The following is a 25,393-nucleotide window of genomic DNA, read 5'->3' as shown; positions in this document are numbered from 1 at the left end:
CGTGTCACGCCACGAGACTCTTACATGGTCACGGTACCATGCACATGTCTCTTCACAAACGTCAGAACAGTGCATCTCTAACCGAGCATTCCAACACATGCCTCTCAGACCACACTATTGTGCACCCACAACGTTGATACCCGTGCATCGAGAAGTCGCAATCCTGTGCCTTGCGTACCTGGATCCAGGTGCCTCTCTCACATGACACTTGCCATGACTCTTACATGCCCCAGGACGTCGCACAACCTTGACTCACTTACAAACCGTGACCCTGTAACTATGTATTAGGAGCTCAACTCTGCTACCTCGTCCACGTGCCTCCGGCCCCTGTAGTAACACACGCCGGTGACTCTAAAGACTGCAAACATGTGCCTCTCTAACTGCGTATTCCAGCCCATACCAATCCTGCCACTTGTCTAGAAGACGCGCTTGTGTGGACAACTAAAGTGTACTCAGCGCAAAAAGACTGCTTTGCATTTTGTTGTTTTTACAGTAAAAAGCAACATTACTACTTCAAAATCACATGATTGCTGAATAAACATAGTACTTAGCAAGCTAAATAGCTTGCTCAATCACATAAACAAACTACAACTTGACATAAAGAAACTTGTTTAACCTGATACAGATGACATTACAAACTCCTTCGTTTTAACAGAAGTAAACTACGAACCTGATACAATAGAAAGGACAAGCATAAACACAGGCAACTCCACGACCAGTTTTCTACGTTTTCGTCGTCACTAGTATACGTTGTAAGGATCGTCATAATTCTTCTCTGTCTCTTTTGTACTCTCCAGACCTTCTCTGATGTTTTCAATTCTCGCCCACGACTCGTAGGTTGCGTACGCATCTATCGCTGCATACTCAATGAGGTAATTTGGCAGTGGGCTGATCCCCCACAGTTTATGGTCTTTAACTCTATCAATCTTATCCTTCATCTGTTTGTAGAATGGGTGGATCACGCTACCTGCAACATCAGCCAAAGAGTGGTACCTCTTTCTTCCCTTGAAAGGAACTCTCCATTTGCGCTGGATCTCAACGTACTTGTCGGGTTTGATCTCCAAACCAGAACTTCGCAGCATCTCTTTGTCACCTTCAATACTGAAGCCGGCAAAGGTGTAGAACCTGTCCTCCTTCAGGAACGGGCGCAGGCTCTTGGGCCTGCAGGGGGATGGCACATTTAAGGTCGATTCATCAAGTATCAATCAAGTACATGCTTATATAGTACGTATAATTCATGGACGAAAACATTTCAGAAACTGCTACGCAAAGTTCAGAAATAAAATACAAGCACAACATGTTATTTCTATTTTTGGAATTTACACTTGAATCAATTACCTATCCACTTCTTAGCCACGTTAACACATCAATTCAAGAAACTGAACTACACTAGAACATGAAATATAGAAAATACACTAGAACAGAAAGTACGCTAGAACATCGAGTTCCGAAAATAATCTCGTACATCAAACCCATAAATTAATCTAGTGCATCAAATACATGAACTGATCTGGTGAGTCAAGTTCAAAATCTATTGTGCTGCATCTACTTCAGAAACTTCACTGATACATCAACTCAATAAACCAATCTAATAAAATTTCCAGGTGAAAAGATAATTAAACAGAAGCACGGAGAGGTTGAAACTGTAGGATGGTTCACCATTTTGTTGTCGCGGTGATGTGATATACCAAACAGAGTTCCTCCATGCATAACTGTAGAACCGCTGCCCTCTACGGAGGTTGGTCCTCCCTGGTATACTCGACATCAACGCCGATGTAGTGAGGGTACAAGCCGCAGAGCCTCTTCAGGATCCTGCTGATCATCTTGTCGGCTTCCTCAGGATTGCTGGTGCATACGACATCCAGCTTTTCCTTGCCGTGGATGTCAACCTCCTTGAGGTGCACTTTGTAGTCGTGCTTCTGACCGGGGACCTGAACGTCGTCGACCTCCGTGCTCTGGTCGGATGTCTCACCACGGGGACGCTTGGCAGATGGTTCCTCCGCCATTACGCTCCTCCAGCGATGGCCGCCTTCACACAGAGATTGTGAGGAGATGCTAGTTGAGATGGAACGGCAATAGTGTTTTCGGAATTGAGCGGCTATGGAAGCGCAGTTACCCTTTTCTACCAAGGTCTGGGTCGTGGAGGAGGTGGTTGGACGCGGCCTCGTCGTGGTAGAGAGGGCGGAAGACATGCGCTCATCATTGTTGTGCATCGAGGCAACCGCCGAGTGGCAATGCTCGCGGTTGGCGGGAAAAAGCAACCGTTAAATCGTCCGATTAAGCACGTAACAAATGTTATTGCTCGCACCTTTCCCGGCACACGTCGCTACTACCACACGACCAATGTTGCACAGACTTCACACATGTGGACCCACAACCCATACTCTCTGAGTACTATTCGCACCGATGCCTCTAGTACCAAACTTCCCGACGCATCACTCTCACGTGCCCGTGGCGACACACGCTCGTAACTCTAAAGACTTCACAACCGTGACTCTCTGAGTAAGTCTTCAGATGCATGTCCCTACCACCACATATTTGTGCATCCACAGAGTTGATACCAGTGCCTCTAAAATTACAACGTCAGTGCCTGTTGAGCCTGATGTTCCGTGCCTCACATGTCTACTAAGATGCTATAGTGGAAAAAAACAGGCGACATGAATCTTGATACTAAAATCAGACCGTCGAAGATTACATACGGTTCCACCATTTCCATTTATCCCACCTCCACTACTCTCTTCCTTCCTCTCTTCCACAACAAAATCTCGAAACATTCCACACTCACACAAGATCTCCTCATAGGTTCATTACACCAAATTCCAAGTAGAGTTCCCCTCGCAAAACAACCGCCACCATGCTTCGCCAACCACCCTCCCACTTCGAGATACACACCGTCAAACGATGCGCCCAACAACACAAAGTACCCACCCGACGACGACGAAGCAATGACTTCAACACCGCCGGCGGAGATCACAATAAAAGAACGAACAGACAGAATCGACCGATGGAAGCGAGAAGCCGAAGACAAGCAATCGAATGTAAATAACAATGTATCCCATTACATTCCATTCTCCAGGGACAACAACCCTATCCACCACAAAAAACAGAGTTTTGCACTATCCAAAATCAACTTGTCTCAAAAATTGAAGTACCGTACACACGACATTTAATAGAAACGCTAGTGCTCCCCGCTGCGGAATTTTCACCACACGAAATGCGCTTAAAAGTACTACACCTGCCACTTCACTAACTATAATACCTCAAACGATCCAAATACTTCGAGCATGCTGAGAGCTCATACTTGGTAATTACACCAGATTTTCTCTGCCCGTTGTCCCTCGATTGTAACTATTTTCAAGTTAAGTGCCTCGTGTCCGTCACAGCACTGTTTTTACTTCAGTGCCCACTGTACCAGAATCCGTGCCTCCTGTACATTCTAAGCCCTGCCTCATGTGCGTACAACCATGTGCCTCGCATGACACTTGCCGTGACTCTTACGAGGCCTGTCGTGCCACACCCACCTCACTTCACAACCTTGGTTCTGTAACCAAGTAGTCGGACCCATGCCTCTGCCGCCACAGGTTTGTGCATCCAGAGAGTGCACACTCGTGACTTAAGAAAACACACGTATGTACCTGTTGTGGATTCACCTTTTCTGCCTTCCATGACTGAACCAACGTGCCTTTGTCGCTCCCGAGACTTCACAACCATGCCTCTTTAACCGAGCATTCTAACACTCGGACCCATGCCTCTGCAGCCACACGTTTGTGCATCCATAGAGTGCACACCCGTGACATGAGAAAACACACGTACGTGCCTTTGTCGCTCCCCGAGACTTCACAACCATGCCTCTTTAACCGAGCATTCTAACACTCGGACCCATGCCTCTGCAGCCACACGTTTGTGCATCCATAGAGTGCACACCCGTGACATGAGAAAACACACATACGTGCCTTTGTCGCTCCCGAGACTTCACAACCATGCCTCCTTAACCGAGCATTCTAACACATGCCTCTCCCAGCGCACTCTTGTACTACATCCACAGGGTTGATACCCGTGCCTCGAGAAGCAGCACGTCTGTGGCTGTGTTGGATTCATTTCTGTGCATCCACTGCTTAAATCCACGCGCCTCACACAACACTGGCCTCCTGTGCCTGCGTGAACGTGCCTGTAGAACCTGCACTTCAGTGCCTCGTGTGCCTGCATCCACATGCCTGTAGAAAGGCTCCACTTCAGCACTACCACATGACTTCACAAACGTGGTGCCTTCACTTCTTTGCCTACACGTACATGCACCCACGTGCCTCACGTGGCACTCGCCCAGACTCTTACGTGCCCCGTAATGCCACACCCACGTGACTTCACGAACGTTGTTCTGTAACCGAGTAGTCGGACCCATGCCTCTCCCGACACACATTTGTCCATCCAGAGAGTACACAGCCGTGACTTGACAAAACACACGTATGTGCCTATTGTCGATTCACCTTTTCTGCCTTCCGTGCCTGAACCAACGTGCCTCACATGCCTAACGAAACATGCGCGGTGACTCTTACATGGTCCCACTGCCACACCCGCGTCGCTCCCGAGACTTCATAACCATGCCTCTTTAACCGAGCATTCTAACACATGCCTCTGCTACCGCACTCTTGTACTACGTCCACAGGGTTGGTACTCGTGCCTCGAGAAGCAGCATGTCCGTGCCTGTATTAGATGCATTTCCGTGCCTCCGCTGCTTACATCCACGTTCCTCATACGACACTAGCCTGACCCGTGGTTCTCTAACTGCCTGTAGAACCCACACTTCTGTGTCTCCTGTGCTTCCCTCTGGAAGTGCCTGTAGAACCCACACTTCCGTGCCTCCTGTGCCTGCATCCACGTGCCTATAGAACCTGCACTTATGTGCCTTGTGTGCCTGCATCCAAATGCCTGTAGAAAGGCTCCACTTCAGAACTAACAGTCTCAACACTAAAAAAATACTGTAGCACAAAAAAAACCAAGCCAAGCATAACGAATCTTGATGCCCAAACGGACGGCTGAAGGTTAGAGACGGTTCGACGGTTTCCATCTCTCCCTCCCTCTTCTACTACCTTGCTTCCCCTTCCGGAAAATAAATCTCAAAACCTTCATCACTGCAGCACGCTCTCCTCCTTCCTTCTACACACAAACACAAACTCGAAATCGAGTTCGCGTCACCGGACAACCGCCACCGCGTTCGCCAACCACACTCAAATCCGACAAACAAACAGCCACACTCTGCCTGCGACAACACCAATAACCCGCCGGCTGCGGCAACCAGCGGCGAGGACTTCAACAGCGGCGGCGGAAATTGCAACAAAAAAGGAGCAACGACACAATAAGCGGATGGAAGCGAAAAACACAGCACAAGCAACTGAAGGTAATTATCATTCTATCCCACTCCATTCCACCGGGTAGATCGTAGTGATTTTTTCACTTCCAGGAACAGCAACCCTAGCCACCGCTACCAAGGAGTTTTCTAATAACCAAAATCAATTTGCCTAACAAACTGACCTAGCGCAGAGATGAGATTTAATAGAAATGCTACTGCTCTCCGCCCTGGGATTTTCGCCATACGATTTGTGCTCAAAGGTAAAAAAACCTGAAACATCAGTAACTAGAATACGTCCATAGATCCAAACCCCGCAAGCATCCTGAGAGGCCTAAACTGATAACCTTACGAGATTTTCTACATCCCTTGTCCGGCAATGTAACCGTTTTTCAAATTAAGTGCCTCTGCTGTGAAATACCATGAACAAAGAATATATGTACCCTGTGCTTCTATGGTAAAACAACCTGTGCCTCTCTATCCATGCAAATTTGTTTTCACACCATGCAGGTTTTTTTCCTGTGACACTCGACTCTGCTTCGAACACCTGCCCATTTTTTACGCAACAATGACAAATCCTCACGAAGAAGCTAAAACGCAGCAAAATACTGACGAAGACCCTGCTGAAGAGCATGCAAATCAGCAAGCTCCTGTCAATGGTTTGAGCAAAAGTCTCCACTGTCCATCTACAGAAAACTATATTGAGAGTTATTAATAACTTAACTGCTATCCTTGACAACAATGACTTAACTATGTCTACAAATTAAACTACCTACCACTTTTTATATATTTCTTTATAGAAAACATAAAAAATGTTCACACACTATCTTGTTTTTAATTCAAAAACAGGTTAACTTACCCAATAAATCTTGAACTATCATTAATGATATTCCTCCAATTATGAAATATCACCTACAGAGTGGATTTTTGTCTCAGAAAATGCTTCACCCTAACTTCACTACCCTAGCTGCACTCATAACCTTAATTAATATTTTCTTCCGTCCCCTGATTAGTCAATCGGTAACAATAGTAATAACCTATCTTAACCCAAGAAAATAAAACTAAAAATCCCCTTTGGAAGTTTCACATTCCTTATGCATAATCATGGAAGACATATATTTTCAATGTGTATCAACTATTTTCGGACAAAAAGAACATCATTTTGTGTTACTTGGTCATTATACAGGACACGAAGACGGTGATATTCACAGCGCAGAAACAGGCAGCATGACTCCTCATTCATCAGAAAAGGACACAGAACAAAACATGAGGAACAAACCACCTATAGAAGAAATGATAACTTACACCAGGCTCAACAAGAATAAATATCCGACAACAAGCAAAAAAAGAGGAAATCAGATACAAGCACTGTTTTTACTCCTGGAGCAAAAAGGCTAAAGAAAAAGGACAATGCTGAAAACATCATCGACACTAGTACCTTGCAGAATCAGCCATTACCTCTAATGGTACTCCCGCCAACATCACCAACCACCACGAAGAAACAAGCTGAACGCAAGAAGAAAAACAAACGACGAAGGGTAGAAAAAGAACAAGACGATACCAACAGCAAAGGTTCAGATACCAATGATGATGACGATAACAGGGAACATCATGCAGATTTGATTCCTACGGACGGCGATGATGCCGACGAGCATGACACCGACGTAGAACATGATGACGATGTAAAAACACACTTATGTACTAATTTTGAATACCACTATTAAGGACTCAGGATCTAACGTTCCTTTCTAACGAAACCCTTTCATTTTGTCTTATGAAACAGAACAAATCAGGACAGAAGGACAGAAAGAGAAGAAAGACAAGCAGAAAAGAATTGGCAGCACCAACAGTTGACGAAGAACAGCAAGAAACAGACGAAGAGAAATGCCAAATCAAGGCAGGGTCAGTATTCGCTCATGTCAAGAAAGCAAGGAATTTACTTAAAGACCGTCATAGGGAAGATATTAGGACGGCGGGATTTGGCAGCATAGAGAACTGCAAAATAACGGGCTCCATCTGCAGACCACTTGCAGCAAACATCTACGACAACCTAGACATAAAAAGCATGACAATAACCTTTGGTGATGGTACCGAAGACAAGAAACTCAAGATTACCAAGGAAGCTATACACAAGGTGTTTGGTTACCGAAACGGCACGGAAAAGTCAATACCAAGGCCAGCGAAGAGCCCAACTTCAATGAAAAAACTGATGTCAGACCTTGGCTTCAAACATACAGATTTCAGGCCAAAAGAACTGTTCGCAGAGCTAAATAAATTGGTGGAACTAGATGACGAACAGTCAAACAGGAAATCAGTTAAAATATTTTTCCTTATTTTTTTCCACAACGTTGTCTGCAGGTCAAGCGCCGCTATCTTCGCCCGACAAGCTATAATGGTAGAGGACATGAACTATCCAGAGATGGCAAAGATGGATTTCTGCGAGGTAATTGTCGAATGTATTAAGGAGGGAGCCAAGATATGGCAGAAACACAGAGACTTGCCTCAGGAAGAAAAGAACAAAAAGCATGTCAATGGTTTGTCACAGGGGCCAGTAATCATGTACCTCGACTCCCTGCTGCTGCCAACCGACACAAAAGAAATGCGGAAGATTGCAAATACAATGGACAAGACCTCATTACCACGAGCAAACCATCTCAAAGAGAGTGACCTAGCGAAAATAGCTAGAGCGGACATGAAAAGGGACGGAAAAGCACGACCAGATGACTATGAATTTGGCAAAATACATGTATAGCTATATTGTACATAAATCAGTCGTTCCCTTTTTCAAAACGGTTTCCATTCTAATTAACTACATTCCACCAAAACAATGCAGACATGGAAAAGAACAGCAGAGAGAATCTTCTATGCCAACACAGCATCAACTTCGTCTTCAATCCGGCAGATAGCAGGAGAACATCGCAAACAACAGCAACACCAGAACACGACCAAACTGCTACCACCTCCACCCAAACGCCGGCACGAACCACGTTTCGGCACCAGTGGAAGCAGGGAACCAAACAAAAGCATCAGCACAGGAGCAGAAGAAAGATTCCAAAGGATAAACAAATTGTTGCAAAAAGTACTCCATGAAGCAGAACAGATACCCTCAGTAACCACCAGGGCTGAAAACCAATGCAACGAAAAGGAAAAAATACTAGATGAAAAAAACAAGAACCTAGTCACGCAACAAACAATTGCCCTGATGGATTCATTGGAACAACTCAGACAGTTTCAGGACATAGTTTGCACAAGGTACCTGACAGACAACGCGACCCTGCAGACACTAGAGCAAGCAGATCCAGCAGCCTCAAGTAGACTAGCCGATGCCAACCGCACGAATGAAATCGTAGCCACAACAGAACAAAGAGAAAGGAGAAAAAAAGGAAGAAGAAGAAGACAAAGAGAGGAAGAGAAGAGCAAAATCAAGGGACATAGGCATTGACAAGCGGCAAAAACAGGTAAGTAAATACTAATGCATGGTGCCATGCGCACACTAAAGCAAACCCCTGTTTTCATACCTAAACTGAAAAGAACTGCCTCAATGCTTTCAGAAACGTACCAATAGCAAGCCAGGCCAAGATGAACTCCAACAGCAGGATGGTGTCAACAACCCCAAAAGCACGAATGAACACAACAAACAAAGCAACCTCACAACAGACAATGCTACAACAACAACTACCCCAACACAAGCACAAGATACAATCGATGTCAGAACCTGTGAAGATGTCAGTATGAACATCCATTTTTCCTTTCAAAACCAGATAGAGTTATATGTGAACTAACAAACCTCCAACAAAATTTAGGCTCAGCTGAAGAACAATCAACTCAGCAGCCCAGCCAAACAAATGCAAGAGCCTAACCCACAATCAACCGTTAGCATAACAAACAACAACGAAGAACAAAACAACGAAGAGGAGGTAAACTTCCATAACCCACTATTACCCACACCGAAAACTCATGAATGGCAGGAAAGAAAGTGAACCAAAAACTCATATTGTTTGATCTCCAGGTATCACAAGCACTGCAAGACCAAGAGACAACCCGTGATGAAATTGAACCCCATAGTGAACCTCAAACAGGCGAAGGGCTCACACAACAGGAACTTTGTGTACAAGAGATTTCCAGCGCCACAAAATTGAAGATCACCATCACGAGTACAAAGGAGAAAGCGTAAGACATCCCAGCAGATGAGAAACAAGAGACTGTTATACCTGACAAAGAAACAGTAGATGCATGCACAAATAACCCAGTCATCAACACGGAGGTAAAAATTCAACAACAACAACCACTTTTCAAAATATTTTTATGATGTCTGAACTACCTAATACACCCCGCCACGTCAATACAAAGATTATAAGGGATGTCTCACCATTTTCTTTGAACAAATGCAGGAAACAAACGAGTACGCTGATCTCGAAGATCAAGAACTTCAAACAGCAATATCTGAAGAGGTTGAAGAGGTGAGGTTACAAAGCTCAGACACAAATGAAGTTCAATCTATAATTTCATTTTTTTTATTAAACAGGAAGAGGAAGCAAGCAAAAGCACTGGCATAGACATTCAACAAGAAAAACTAGAGGACAACACAAGACAAGGAGAAGCCGTAGTACAAGGAGTAGACAGTCCTGCAACTCCAGAGATAGAGGTCTTATAAAAAAATTGTAACTGAAACAGTCAGAAATGCACCCATTTCTTAAATATTTTTTGTGATGGTGCAGACACAAGAAGCTCAAGAAACCATCAACAATCAAGACCATCAAACACAACCAGGGGAGCCCAATGAAGAACCAAACATGCTCTTCAAACAATAGACAATAATGCCACTGAAGACCAAGCCACAAAAAAATCACTGACCAAACAACAAGTACAAGAGACAGCGGCAGCGTCAACGAATGAAAAGGTAAACTTACGAAACCTGCAACTATGAAATTATAAAATTGTTGTCTGCAGAATAAAATAAACTTCAACCTAAACCACATTTGTACTCACTCCAATGGACTCTCACTTTGCCGCCTCTATGTTTGAACAGCTGCAAGAAAAAAACAAGGTCAGTGACGATGAACAGCAAAATAAAGAGCAAGAGAAGAACCCAAAACCACCACCGAATGAAGAATCAGCAGTAACAACAACAAATACAGAGGTGAAAACACATAACACCTGTACATGAACTTATAGTTGAAAAACACGCATTTGACATTTCACTACTTTCCTGCATAGCAGAGAGAGGATACCAATGAGCAAAAGGAGGACACTGAAGAAGGGCAATATGTTCTTCAAAATGCAGCCATCAACGTAACAGAAGACCAAGCCAAAAAATATTCACTCACCGAAAAACACGCAGCAGAGACGGCAGCAGCAACAATGACTGAAAAGGTAAAGTTACATACGTTGGTCCTATCAAAGTATAAAATAGCTATGTGGAACCTCAAATGCACTGCCACTTAGCCACCTCTGTGTTTCAAAAGCTACAAGACAAAAACGACGGCACCAGTGATGAACTACAAAAGAAAGAAGAAGAAGAAGATGCCCAAAAACCTCAACTCAACGAAGAACAAGCACAACATTCAGCAGCAACGATTGAGGAGGTAAAGTTACATAAGCTGATTCTACGAAAATATAAAGTAGTTCCATGAGAACTGAAATGCACTCAAACTTAGCAACCTTTATGATTGAACAGTTGCAAGACAAAAAACATGACAGTGACGATGAACACCAAAACAAAGAACAGGATGATACCCAAGAAACTACACTCGACGAAGAACAGGTGGAACAGTCAGCATCACCAATGACAGCTCAACAGGTGAAGTTGCACAAAATATTTCCACAAAATTACACGACTTAATCACAATAAAAATAGCTCAAACAACGCACCAAACAATTCGTTGTTTTCCCATAACATCTACTATAATTGAAATAAAGTAGCAAGTTAAATTATTTCAATGCTTTTTCAATGATAACGCAGAAACACGAAGAAGGTGACCATGGAGATACAAGCAATGAAATAGACACACACATTGTTCCAGAGAAAGAAGAAGAAACCATCAAAGAAAACCCTACACCGTCGTACGATGCCAACTCCCCTGGCAGAGAGGTCAGTGCCAACCAGGTCGAGACTAAAAAACAAGACGGAAAAGACCACCAGCAAGACACGATGGTTGACAAGGAAAAACATGATGCTAAGAAAGACACAGACGACTCATATGAAGATGCAGAAAAAACTGAACAAAAGGGTACAATGCAAAAAGAATAACAAAATATGCCGCAACAAGCAGGAGAACAAGAAAGGAACAACACTGGACAAGACATATCTTCTAGCATCGAAGCAGGCAAGACAATATAAACTTAATTGCTATCTTGTGATCTTGTGACTTGGAGTTATTTATATTAAATTCGAAATCATCGCAGGCACAATGGAGAAAGGGGACAAAGATAGTGATTCCGTCAACAAAGCCATCGAAGACAAGTACAACATTGTATGCAAGCCATGGACATAGAGAGAAATGTAAGTTCATGAAACTAACACAAAACACATTATTACACACGATCATTTTGACTGTATCATGTGTAAACTAAAACATTTTTATAAATATATTTTGCAGGGATGAGCTTTTCATTACAACAAACAAGTTTGATGTCAATCTAGGCCATGTCGCCGAAAGTTTCAAGGTCGGTAATTCAGTACGCACCAAAGCAATCGAGCCCATGCTAACAATCTTGAGAAAACAACTAAATGGCACAGGGAGAAAGATTATGTCGTTAAGCAACACTGTAAGTAAAGATCACGGCAAAAGAATCACGTTTAAAACAATACATATGACTTTATAACTGAACTTACAAATTCCCTCTGTGTATCTGTGACAAAACAAGCAGCACTCGATAAAGGAAGCCGACGACGAAGATCCAATGTGCTACAGAAATAATGATCAAGAACACAATAGAAAAAATTACTACCTGCCAGGCTTACATCATTTTTCAACATGCAAGAAGACGAAAAACTACAAGATTATTGAAGGAAATATGCCCTAGAGGCAATAATAAAGTTATTATTTATTTCCTTATAATCATGATAAATGTTTATTATTCATGCTAGAATTGTATTAACCGGAAACATAATACATGTGTGAATACATAGACAAACAAAGTGTCACTAGTATGCCTCTACTTGACTAGCTCGTTAATCAAAGATGGTTATGTTTCCTAACCATGAACAATGAGTTGTTATTTGATTAACGAGGTCACATCATTAGTTGAATGATCTGATTGACATGACCCATTCCATTAGCTTAGCACCCGATCGTTTAGTATGTTGCTATTGCTTTCTTCATGACTTATACATGTTCCTATGACTATGAGATTATGCAACTCCCGTTTGCCGGAGGAACACTTTGGGTGCTACCAAACGTCACAACGTAACTGGGTGATTATAAAGGAGCATTACAAGTGTCTCCAAAGGGAGATGTTGGGTTGGCGTATTTCGAGATTAGGATTTGTCACTCCGATTGTCGGAGAGGTATCTCTGGGCCCTCTCGGTAATGCACATCACATAAGCCTTGCAAGCATTACAACTAATATGTTAGTTGTGAGATGATGTATTACAGAACGAGTAAAGAGACTTGCCGGTAACGAGATTGAACTAGGTATTGGAATACCGACGATCGAATCTCGGGCAAGTAACATACCGATGACAAAGGGAACAACGTATATTGTTATGCGGTCTGACCGATAAAGATCTTCGTAGAATATGTAGGAGCCAATATGGGCATCCAGGTCCCGCTATTGGTTATTGACCGGAGACATGTCTCGGTCATGTCTACATTGTTCTCGAACCCGTAGGGTCCGCACGCTTAAGGTTACGATGACAGTTGTTATGAGTTTTATGCATTTTGATGTACCGAATGTTGTTCGGAGTCCAAGATGAGATCATGGACATGACGAGGAACTCCGGAATGGTCCGGAGATAAAGTTTGATATATATGATAATAGTGTTTGGTCACCGGAAGGGTTCCGGAAATCACCGGAAGGGTTCCGGATGTTTCCCGAAATGTTTGGGTACGAGAACACTTTATTTGGGCCAAAGGGGTAAAGCCCACAAGGTTTTTGGAAAGCGCAAAAGGAATTTTTGCGGAGTCCAGCCTGGCGTCTGGGTCCAGACGCCGGGATCCCTGGCGTCTGGCCCTGGAGTCCGAGAAGGACTCTTGCCTATCGGGTGAAACTGACTTTGTGGAGACTTTTACTCCAAGTTTTGACCCCAGGGCTCAAGATATAAATAGAGGGGCAGGGCTAGCACCAAAGACAGATCAAGAAACACAAGTTGATCCACGTGATCAATTCCTTAGCCGTGTGCGGCGCCCCCAGCCACCATAGTCCTCGATAATACTGTAGCGGAGTTTAGGCAAAGCCCTGCTGCTGTAGTGCATCAAGATCGTCACCACGCCATCGTGCTGACGGAACTCTTCCCCAACACTTTGCTGGATCGGAGTCCGGGGATCGTCATCGAGCTGAACGTGTGCTCGAACTCGGAGGTGCCGTAGTTTCGGTGCTTGATCGGTTGGATCGTGAAGACGTACGACTACTTCCTCTACGTCGTGTCAACGCTTCCGCAGTCGGTCTGCGTGGGTACGTAGACAACACTCTCCCCTCTCGTTGCTATGCATCACATGATCTTGCGCGTGCGTAGGAAATTTTTTGAAATTACTACGAAACCCAACAATTATAACATGGTACGCACATCAGCTTGCGTATATGTTATGAAAAGTTATCTTTTTATTTTATGTTTCTAAATATAAGAAGATTTCCAAATATTTTCTTTTTTTTGTTTTGCAGTTCCTTCTACCATGTTCGTTGCGCGGGTTTGAGCAAGACAAAAATATAAGTCACTACTTCACCATGACAGTTAACATGCAAAAACAGCGCTTTGAACTCCTTGACTCTTCAACTGCATATCCAGGCACAATAGAATTCTTCCACAATGTAACCAGCAAATTAATGAAAATATGGAAGCAGGTAAGCACAGAGCTACAGCTTTCACAAAAAAGCATCGACCATTTCAAAAGGGTCAAACTGCAGGTGCCACTTCAAGAAGAAGAAACGTAAGCACTTCCAACATTTCACTTCTTTGATTTTTTCAATACAAGTTTCACTACTAAAATTACTGAAATAATTCTCTTGTTTCATCTTTTCAATGCAACAATTACCACTACCATTGCTCCAACATTTTTCTTTTTTCCGTTCCTTGAATACAACAATCTTACTAGTAACATTCCTCTACATGCAGAACGGACTGCGCATTCTATATGTACATGAACCTGAAGCACTACTCCAATGATGAAATAGCAGCAACCTTAAAGCCAGAACAAGTACCAGAGTTGAGGAAAAAAATTCTATATCAACTAATCAATCAACACAGAGGGAATACCAAACTGTCATTAATCAAGTGTACAACAGGTTAGTCTTTTCAGAAACTAAATCTTACAATTTTGTCACACTAGAAGAAGTAATATTCTTTTTTAAAAAATATTATTATTTGATTCTAACAGATATGCTGAAGTATGAAGTCGATATGGGAGATAAAGAAATGTGATAGACAGAATGTTGCATACTAGAAGAGTTTCCGCCAAATCCCGAGCAGAAAGAACATATTATGCGTGCGACAACCACAAAAGAGCATGAAGTTATTAATATATCCAGTAAACACAAAGAGGTTATGGATGTCAGCAGCCACGCCATCGCCCAAGAATCTTGCACAGACCACGAAGAAAAGGATACACCAATAGAACCAGATCAACCACCACCAGACGACAAGATACCACACCATGCTGAAGAGGAAACAGACGAGCAAAATATTAACAGCAATATCCCGAGTACAGAGCAACCTGAACAAACAGGAACTGATTTAAAAGAGGATGACAGAAGCAACGACGTACCAAATACACAAGAACGGGTTTCCGAGCAGAAAAAACAACACGTTCTTCTTCAAGAAGAAACAGACTCGACAAGAAATCAGGAAGGCACCTCCAACACCATCTCTTTAAACTTCCTAAAATACAAAACAACGAAAAAGCATGAAGAAGTTGATGAATTTATTTCAAACCTTGACCTAGACCAACTAAAGCAATAAGATATGCTTAAACAGATGGGGCAGACATTCGATGAAATCAAAATAGCAATGATTTACCAGGAAGACTTTGAGTTCAACAAAAATGCCACGGCGTATCTGACAAGCTTGCAGCAAGAATCAGGAGAACATTCAATTGGTCAATCATCTGAGAATAGCTCAGACAAGAAAATCTCGGTCAAGAAGAGACCGGTAAATCCTTCAAGCAGGCTCCATGGAAAAATCATGATTCCTACTTTTGTCCCAGGAGATTTCAAATTTATGAACAAAGCCAGAGCACTTCATGAATACCTATTCAGCAAAGAAGGACAGGACGAATGCGGAGAGTAAGTACTTTCTCTTGCCACAACAAAAAAACAAAGAAATGTTGCCCCTTTCTTAACCAACCTAACTAATGTATAAACTTTTTCTACATGCAGTGTAAACATATATATTAGCTCGAAGCGACCCGATTGGATTACAAGAAAACAAATAATGGAACAGCTACAGAAAGGAGATGATGGACAGATGGAGGGCTCCATCGCAAACGCATTGTTCAAAGAATGGATAGTGCAGCAACAATACAACACAACCGATAAAGCCATACTTCCTGCAGAATTTGCAAACGTATGAACTCCAATTTGACAAAAACACTTGCATCATTTCAGTGTTTATAAAGATTGAACTAAAAATTAGAAAACTTTTTGGTTGCAGATCGTGCTCGGTGTCAAAATTGGAGAGAAAGGAGGACTAGCAGAATTCAATGAGGACGAAGCATTGAAACAGTTTGCACCCCTTGTAACAGAGAAGGAACTTTTAAAGAAAAAGCTGGTAAGTTAATAGAAATATACAAACATAATTCATTTCTCCTACAGATTGCACATTTACATGCCATTTAATTCTCCTGACAAGAATGAACTTTAACTGACTCTGTCTCCAAACACCGCAGATTATGATACCTCACAACATAGATAAACACTACACACTGTACGTGCTCAACAAGTACACGAGCTCCATCGACATACTTGACTCACTGAATTATAGAAACGGAGATGGAAAGAATACATGGAAAACACACCATAAAGATCATCCAGAACTGGTACATCAATTCAACCTTGTTTTCTAATTGGATTTCCAATTCCGGCATTCCCTTGTTTAATGCCAAAACACAACAATAACACCAAACCGTAATCATAGATTAAAAGGATGCACGCACTCATGAAGAAGCATTACGGCGAAGCGGAGCTACGAGCCAATGGCGAACCGAACTGGTCGAGGATAGCAGAAACACCTAACAGAGTTTGCGTGCCAAAACAGCAGGGTACCCAATGCTGACACTTCATGGTTCAATTTGCAAAATACTGGAATGGCATTGATCTCATAAAAGATGATGAGGATTTCGATGTAAGTGAATAGTACGAGAGCAATAATTTTAATTTTTACAAGCACCACTACTTGAATACTTCAATTATCTCATGAAAGAAAAATAAAAGAATATCCAATGACCTCCATGCAGCAAAGAAACGTAGATGCTGAGTGGAAACCAGAGTTCCTTTTTACAGCCATATTTGGTGAAACAAACCAAGTAAAGTACGAGGATATACCTGGAAGAATCAAAGAATTCAAACCAGAAACTTCGAAGTTCTTTTACACCAACAAAGGTAAGAAAATCATTTCTACTTATCTTTTTTTTGTAATAACCTACCCATCCCACGGTTCACCAATGTCTTTCGTATCACAAGAGCTTACATATTACATATCTGCTTCCGCTGATAGAAACAGATGAAACTAAAAGGGACAAAAGACGAAGCATCAGTCCATACCCAAAACATTCTCATTACTTCCAACACACAACAGAGGCATCCAACATCTTCCATCTAGTCATGAGAGACAGCTGGCAGGAAGAATACAAAAAGTTAGTTGTTTTCTATTGCACCTAAAATATAGTTAGACAGAGGCCAAAAATAATGTAAAAATCTGTTTCTCATTGACCGTGACCTCCAAAATTATTTAATCTCCCTGTCGCAGCAAAACTATATTTAGGCGCATCCACAGGGACAGTGAAAGCATGCAACTTACTGGAGCCCAACTGAAGGCAGTATTTGGTCCAAGACCAGCACAGATGAACATACCACATCATATGGAAAAAAGGGTCCTCGATGACATAGCAGAAATCTAGGAAAGCAAACAAGATTCAAAGCAGAGTGATAGAGTAATATTAGGCCCAAACTTTGCAGAGGTAAAATTTTAAAAAGCAAAATCTTGTCTATATTGCAACACCTACTCTTTTTATATTGTTACACAGCTCTTTTTTCTAACAGTTTTTTTCATCATAATTATCGTTTGCAGCATATATTGGATTTAAAGCATCACAAAACTGGTATTAAAAAATTTAAGAATGAATTGCAAAAAAGAAAGAATCAACTGGTTTCCATGTATCTCAAGGGAAATCAACGGAAAAAGCTCTCAACTGCAAACATGGTAACAACCCTTTCCTCCACGACAAAATCTCAGAATATGCGTTCTATTAAATTACTTTATATTAAACTGTCATCTAAGCAACAAGTATTTTGTACGCAGATATTCATTCCAATGGAGAAGGATGACCGCTATGTACTATATGTGCTGGACAAATACAAAAACAAAGATCACATTATTGATCCTCGAGAAACGACTCCAGAGGAATTTGAGAAAGAAAAGATAGACGTAGGTAAATTGGATCAAAAAGAAGCAAGTCGAGTTCTTCAGGAAAATGAAGATGCTAAAAAAAGAAAGAGAAAGACAGTATCAGGAATATCATGTTCATAAGTTGGCAATCATAATCAAACAATTTTTTCAGTTTTACAAGTTGCAATATAAAAACAATTAATTACAAAATGCAATATTCCCAGGTACCTAGGTTTAAAGAAGTCTTCAACACCATACTAGGACAAACAATGACTCCCAAGGGTACAAGATGGCAGATTCATACTGTGCAAGATGTTCCAGTGGTAGAAAAGGGAGAATCAACATTTGCTGTTTTAAAGCTTGCATTCATCTACAATGGTGAAAAGTTTGTCCAAGACCTGGAAGATTTGACAGTAAGTTTATATAGATTTACTTATAAACAACTTATATGCACAAACTCTAATAATATACTTCTCTTCTCGGCAAAATTTCACAGGATGAGGTCGAAGATTGGAGGGCAGAGGCAATGTACATTCTCTTAAGTAGCGAGATGAATCAAGTCAAAGCTAGTGAAATGGGTGACGAGATTAGCAAGATCTTGAGCAAAAATGAAGACTAAAACTTTTGATTTAGCCCGCGAGGCTAATTCTATCTAGACGTGACAAAAAAATTATCAATAACTCAAATTTCTATGTAATGTATTTAGAAATTGCGTGTTCATGTTGAAAAGAGAAGTATTTCGACAACACTGCCTCTTACATCATCAGAGAGTGCCAATAAACTATAAACAACAATGCCTCTTCTTATTTGTATGACAACACTGACTCCCAAAACGAACCCTTACGCATGACTCTGGGACCACCCTCCCGTGCCTCCAGAGGTGACAAGGCCTTTGTGCCACCAAACCCTGGGTCACCATGCCTCCGGGCAATATCCACACACACATAGCCTTACGCGTGACTCTGGAGACCACCCTCTGGTGGCTCCAGAGGTGAAATGGCCTTTGTGCCACCAAACCCTGTGTCACCATGCCTCCGAGCAATATCCACACACACACATACCAAGAACGCCTCAACCGTGGCTAGCTCCTACACACACGTGACTTCACATGCCTCAAACCCGTGCCTCCACAGGCAACATACCAATGCCTTCGTAGTATACACACATGTGAATGCACGCACAAACCTAGCTCGTAAACAGACGTGACTGCAATTACTTCAAACCCGTGCCTTCAGCACAACGTTCAGCACATGCTTCAAACACATGCTTCAAACCCGTGCCTTCAGCACAACCTGCTATATAAAAATTAAACACGCGTGGCACGAACCAGCACGCCGCACGACCAACGCGCCGCACGACCGACACGAACTTCGACCTATGCCCCCCTTCAAGATGTTTATGAAAATTAAACGAGCCGAAGGTGAGCCGGAGGTTCACTCGCGCCGGAGGCGCGTGCCACACAACGACGTACAACGCGCCGCATGAACCAGCACGCCGCACGGCCAACACACACTTCGACCTATGCCCCCCTTCAAGATGTTTATGAAAATTAAACGAGCTGAAGGCGAGCCGGAGGTTCCCTCGCGCCGGAGGCGCCGTGCCACACGACGCACGACCAACACACAGTTCGAGCTATGCCCCCCCCCTTCAAGATGTTTATGAAAATTAAATGAGCCGAAGGCGAGCCGGTGGTTCACTCGCGCCGGAGGCGCCGTGCCACACGACGACGTACAACACGCCGCACGAACCAGCATGCCGCACGACCAACACACACTTCGACCTATGCCCCCCCTTCAAGATGTTTATGAAAATTAAACAAGCCGAAGGCGAGCCGGAGGTTCCCTCGCACCGGAGGCGCCGTGCCACACGACGACGTACAACGCGCCGCACGATTGAATGATTCTGGAGACTGCTTTTTTACATTAAAAAGTTGCTTTTTTTCTTTACTTGAAAGGTGACATTTGATAGTGTTGGTAGTCCCCGCCCGTAACTACCCCATAAATCTCCATTACTCGGAAATATAATGGGAACAAAAAGGGAAACGGGAAAGGGAAAAAGGGAACCAACCGCGCGAACCGGTATTTTTTTTGTGTTTTCGCGCGGAAAGGGAAAACAAAAAATTCAGGTAGTTCGAGGGTCAAACTGCAAAACGCACCAAACCACAAACCGAAAAGGGAAAACCAGGAACCAACCGCGCAACTGGTTTTCCCTTGCGGGAGCGCTTCGCGCGCGACACTTGTCACACGCGGAGCGCTCCCGAACCGCTCGTTATGAGCGCTCCGAAGGAGCGCTCGTTAACTAGTTGCTCCCCTGATAGGCGCCGGCGCACCGGCCTAAACTGTCGGCCGGTCACGCCCTAGCTGTCGGATTGGGCCCTCAAGCCGTTGGATTCTTATCCCCAGGTCGTGTTTCTTCCTCCCTCGATTCACTCCCTTCACGAAGGTCCTTCCCTTCCCTGCGCAGGTCGCCATACCCCGACCACGCGTGCTGCCGCGTCCTCGTCGGGCGTCCTCGCCGCTGGTCACCGGCCATCCTCGTCTCCGGTCACCGTCGCCGCCGCCAATCGTCATCCTCGCAACACCCGTGCTTGATGGTTCGAGCGAAAGACCTCATAGCAGCACCCTGCCCTCGTCTGTAGCAACGCCGTCATCGTAAGACGCCCGACCCCTTCGTCATTGCAGCAATTAACCGTCGCCGTCGTAGCACCGCCATGCCGTCAGCCGCGTCTCCCCGCTCGCACATCGTCATCACGCCGCCGCCTGGTGGAAGCTTTTTTCCTTGTCGGTTGAAGCTTTTTCTTTCCCAGTTGAAACCTTTTCCATGATTGAAGCTTTTCTTCCAGGCCCATTGAAGCTTTTCCATGGTTGAAACTTCTTCATTCAACGGTTGAAGCTTTTTCACACAGCGGTTGAAGCTTTTTCCGGCGTCACTCGTAAGATATTTTCCATGGTTGAAACTGTTTTCCCACCCCATTGAAGCTTTTTCCCATGGTTGAAGCTTTGTCCTTCGCCTGTTGAAGCTTTTTTACACACCGGTTGAAGCTTTTGCCACGCAAGTCGAAGATTTTTTGCATGGGTTGAAGCTTTTTTTGTTTATGATTTTTCATGGTTGAAGCTTTTTTTATGTCGGTTGAAGCCTTTTTCCTTGCCGGTTGAAGCTTTCAGCATTATGCCTGATGCCGGTTGGAACAGCCTTGTTTCTGGTAGCAAAAATCCACGCTGGATGCAGCCATTTTGTCGGCCGGTTCGAGCTCAAATCCCCGCTGGTTGCAGCACCGGTCGCCTCCATTTGAAGCTCGTCGCTAAGCTCCACCTCGCCGCTCGTAGCATCTAGTCTCGCCGGTTTTCAGCTTCTGAGCTGGCCGCTGACCGTCGTAGCAACTCGGCTCGCCAGTTCCGGCAAATTTGAGACCCGGTTCTAGCTCGTTGTGCCGGTTCTAGCAAAAACATGACATTGGATGTAGCAAGACGCGACGTTGATTGTAGCAAAATCCACTATGACATTTTGTATGATGAAGAAAAATGTGATGCCAGTTGTAGCAGTGCGGGGGGCTGGTTCGTAGCGAAACACGACGTTGGATGTAGCAAGTTGTGCCATCGATTGTAGCAAAAACACCGAGATGTCGTTTATGCGATGAAGCAAAATGCAGTGCCAATTGTAGCAGTGTGCGGAGCTGGTTGTAGCACTTTGCGATGTGGTTGTAGCATGTAGCTCTGTCGAAGGTCGGTTCCAGCAAATCTCGCCCGCATCCCCATCGCCGTGTGCCCGTTGAAGCTTTTTCTCGCGTCGGTTGAAACTTTTTCCTATGCTGGTTGAAGCTTTTTACCACCGTCGACACTCGTTGCATAGGGTTGCACGAACGAGGGCCACCAGTCATCATCATAAAAAATGGATGTAGCAAAAAAACTCACACAAAAAGACAACAACAGTTGCTGCAAAAAATCGTCGCTGTCGTCGTCCCAAGTCGCACCTCTGCCATGAATTGACCTAGCAAATTTTCTCATCGCTCGTAGCAAAATCCGATTACAATTGCAGCAAAAATCGTTTTCCCTATCGTCGCGGGTCGTAGCTCCACCATGAGTCGATGCAGCAAAAAATATCATTGGTTGCAACATGCAATCACTATGGTCGCAACATGCAGCAGCATGTGATGACCCAACAGAGGGTAACGTTGAAGATAAGAAGAAATCTGAACGAGAAAAGCTGGACGAGCGGCCGTGGTGGGCCAAGGCCACGTGATGGGCCAATAAAAAAAACAATGCAAACGTGGATTGCCCGATTCTTTTTGGGGCTAGTCGCTGTGATCGAGCGGCGACACGGGATCGGCCGAAGCTTCGGCCGGTGCGCCGGTGCCAAACGATTCCCTTTTAATTTTAACTCGGCCAGACTCCACAGTTCTTAACGCCCAAAATTTACCAAACTGCACCTTCCCGGCCTATAAATTGCGGCCAACAGGCTACCATCTCTGGTTACCCAAACCGGCACTGAACAACCGGAGCTCAACTCACATACCAAAGCCACCGCCGGAGTCCACCTCTCTAATCTCTCATCATCACATCATGTCAACGGTGGCTGCATCTCGGCCCAGCGGCCCTGTCCTTCTGAGCCCCTTTCCCAACTACCAACCCACCTCGCTCTCCCGTGTCAAGCTCTCCGCCGCCGGCTGGCCGGTCAAGTCCGTCAGCGTCTCATCTCCCCCCTCCTCCCCCACTGCCAAGGTCCGTCGGTCCTGCATGTGCTCCCCGATGAACCACCCCGGCTCGTTCCGCTGCAGCCTCCACAAGGAACGCAAGCAGGCGGCCCACGCTGGCAGCAGCACCAAGCCCGCCTCACCGCCTTCGCCGCCATCGAAGCGCACGGCGAGCCCGTTCACACAGCTCGCCCCCAGCGGCAGCGGCTGCTCTAGACGCTCATACAGCGGGCTGGCGCAGCACGTTCCCATGGGGAGCGGGCACTGGGCGCGCAAGGCGCTCGTGTCGTCCCACGCGGTGCAGCAGCTGCAGTACCGGAAGCGAGTGGTGGAGCAGTTCCACGCCGGGCCTACCGGCTCTCCGCCGCCTCCATGGCCGGCCGCAGCAACCAGTAAAAACAACAACATCGTCGACATACCATAGCAGCAAGATACGCACATACTGCACAAACTGTACATAGGAAAGGAAATCCCCGAATAATTCCGATCGCTGTATAGAAGGAAGATCGGTGGGATCAGTTGGAGTTTTAAGACCCAATTCGATTCCAGGCTGGTCAATTAGCTAGCCAGTAGATACTGTACATACAGTGAGCCTCTTCTTCCTCTCCACTCTGCTGCACATAGAGTGAGTTCGTCGTCTGTGCTCCACTTGTACATAGAGTGAGCTCTCTCCTCTCTGTCCGCTAGCTGTGTATAGCCCTTGATTTTGGTTCTGGAAATACATCAATACAACGAGTCACAAATTGTAGACAAATACTGTACATGCATCTGATCTGTTCCGGGAAGGGAGGCTTATCCATCCATGGATCATGGATGATTTGCCGAACCACTTTCTGCTTATGTTTCTGTTTCTGGAGTGTGGATGTGTGTCGCCTCTGTTTCGGATTCGGATAAGCTCGGGAAAGGATCAGTGGCGTCTGGCCGTCGCTTGCGCCCGTCACGCGGCACCCATGCGTGCTCCCAGCCTGCCGGATCAGGCTAGCAACTTGCAGCACGGCGGAAATCCTCTGATTCCGACGAGATTTCTGTGGAACTTCATGACGCGCGCAACTGATGAACCGAGGATTTTTCTTCTTCTTTCCCTGCTTGTTAAGTACTATTGTACTAAAATAAGTATTTTGATCAGGCCAGCAATTTGCAGCTCACGAGGGAAATCCCTCGATGCTGAAGAAATTTCTGTCGAAGTTTCATGGCGCGCTCAACTGATGAACTGAGGATATATCAATTTTAACCTTGCTATTTTACTCTTCTTTCAGAGCAGTGGCATGAGGGACCGCGTAGCGGTTGGGATTCCCCCTCCCAAATCTTAAATTGCACAGGAAGGAAGATGGTGTTGGAAAATCGGTGGTACTCCCTCCTTTTCGGTTTATAGAGCTTTTCTCAAAATTTTAGTTTTTTCATTTTATAAGGCTCAATTTGGTTGTTCCCCATCACATGTTGAGTTTCAACCTGCATTAAATCATTCCATGCAAGTATTAAGAGAAAATTGACCAATGCATATAATTTATGCATGCATGCATTGTAATTAATGCATTGGTAAATATACTTTTTTGAGAAAAACAAGAGCATTAATTGGATGCTTTTGCAAACTATAAAAAGTATTTCATCACTCACCGTCTACCTTGATTGATGAGATTTTTGAATTGAGTCTTATAAACCGGAAAGGAGGGAGTACTTTTTTTTCTTGAAACCTCATGGGCAAGTGGTGCTTTCCTTTCATTACATTAAAAAGAGGAGAGTTGCTCCAGTTTATATGAAAAACCGGACCCAAAAACCTAATATTCTTGATTAATTAGAGAAAACGAATGAAAATCAAAAGACAAAAATAAATAAATAACATAAAAAGGCACTAGAGCTTGGGGTAGGGAATGGACAAATGCAGTATCAAAGGACATCGTCAGTGACAAAAGCACCTAGGCCCAAAAGGCACTTAGGCATGGCTTAAGTGCAACCAAACTGATAACTACTCATCCAACATTAGTAAAAAAACGACTTTACGATTTGCACCATTACTCCCGTTTGATTACGGCCCGTGTTGGGAATATTACTATTGGGTATAAACCGGCCTATGTGGGCCGGATTAACTTCATCAGTAACTCAAGAGTGTTAAAGCCCAAGAAGATAGATGAGGGCCTGAGGCCCGTAGTCGGTTTAAGACTGGTAGTCGTGAACCGGCATCTGTATGTAAACTTGTATTGTAAGATAGGAATAAGGAGAGACCAACCCGGATACGAATATGAACCGGTGTTAGGACTCTATGAACCGACGGGCGTCACCCGTATATATAAGGGGACGACTCCGCGGCGGTTTAGAAGGACAGACAACAACTCGAGACTTAGGCGAAGCTTGTTTGCTCCCCTAGTCATCGAAACCTCATCAATCCCATCACAACTAGACGTAGGCTTTTACCTTCATCGAAGGGGCCGAACTAGTATAAACCCTCTTGCGTCCCTGTGTCCGCTTTAACCCCTTCGAGCTAACCCGTTGCGATGGCCTCACGACTAAGTCCTTTCTCTAGGACATCTGCCGTGACAAAACCACGACAGTTGGCGCCCACCGTGGCGCTATCGCACGATGGTTTCAAGTTTTTGGAGGGTCG

The 25,393-nt window shown here is 44.3% G+C and overlaps 1 protein-coding gene and 1 pseudogene across 1 annotated transcript; one reads left to right on the top strand and one right to left on the bottom strand.

Moving 5' to 3' along the window:
• Positions 1-740: 740 nt before the first annotated feature.
• On the bottom strand, positions 741-2,006 carry LOC147966479 (uncharacterized). Its single transcript, XM_087530842.1, has 2 exons — positions 1,759-2,006; positions 741-1,161 (listed from the first exon to the last, which is right to left on the bottom strand). Exons 1-2 carry the CDS (start codon positions 2,004-2,006, stop codon positions 741-743), a joined length of 669 nt encoding a protein of 222 aa, XP_087386968.1.
• A 20,590-nt stretch (positions 2,007-22,596) lies between these two features.
• LOC125512860 (uncharacterized) lies at positions 22,597-23,521 on the top strand (annotated as a pseudogene).
• The last annotated feature ends 1,872 nt before the right edge of the window (positions 23,522-25,393 follow it).

The sequence above is a fragment of the Triticum urartu genome, chromosome 6A, assembly GCF_056163025.1.
Source record: "Triticum urartu cultivar PI428250 chromosome 6A, HENAU_Tu73, whole genome shotgun sequence".
NCBI lineage: Eukaryota > Viridiplantae > Streptophyta > Magnoliopsida > Poales > Poaceae > Triticum > Triticum urartu.
This window is presented reverse-complemented; position numbering and strand designations above follow the sequence as displayed.

What these genes read in the sequence shown, in the direction of transcription:
- LOC147966479 (XM_087530842.1), bottom strand. Translation starts at nt 2,006, where the DNA reads ATGGCGGAGGAACCATCTGCCAAGCGTCCCCGTGGTGAGACATCCGAC. An exon ending in TACATCGGCGTTGATGTCGA is followed by an intron (nt 1,162 to 1,758) that starts GTATACCAGGGA and finishes ATCCCCCTGCAG; the next exon opens with GCCCAAGAGCCTGCGCCCGT.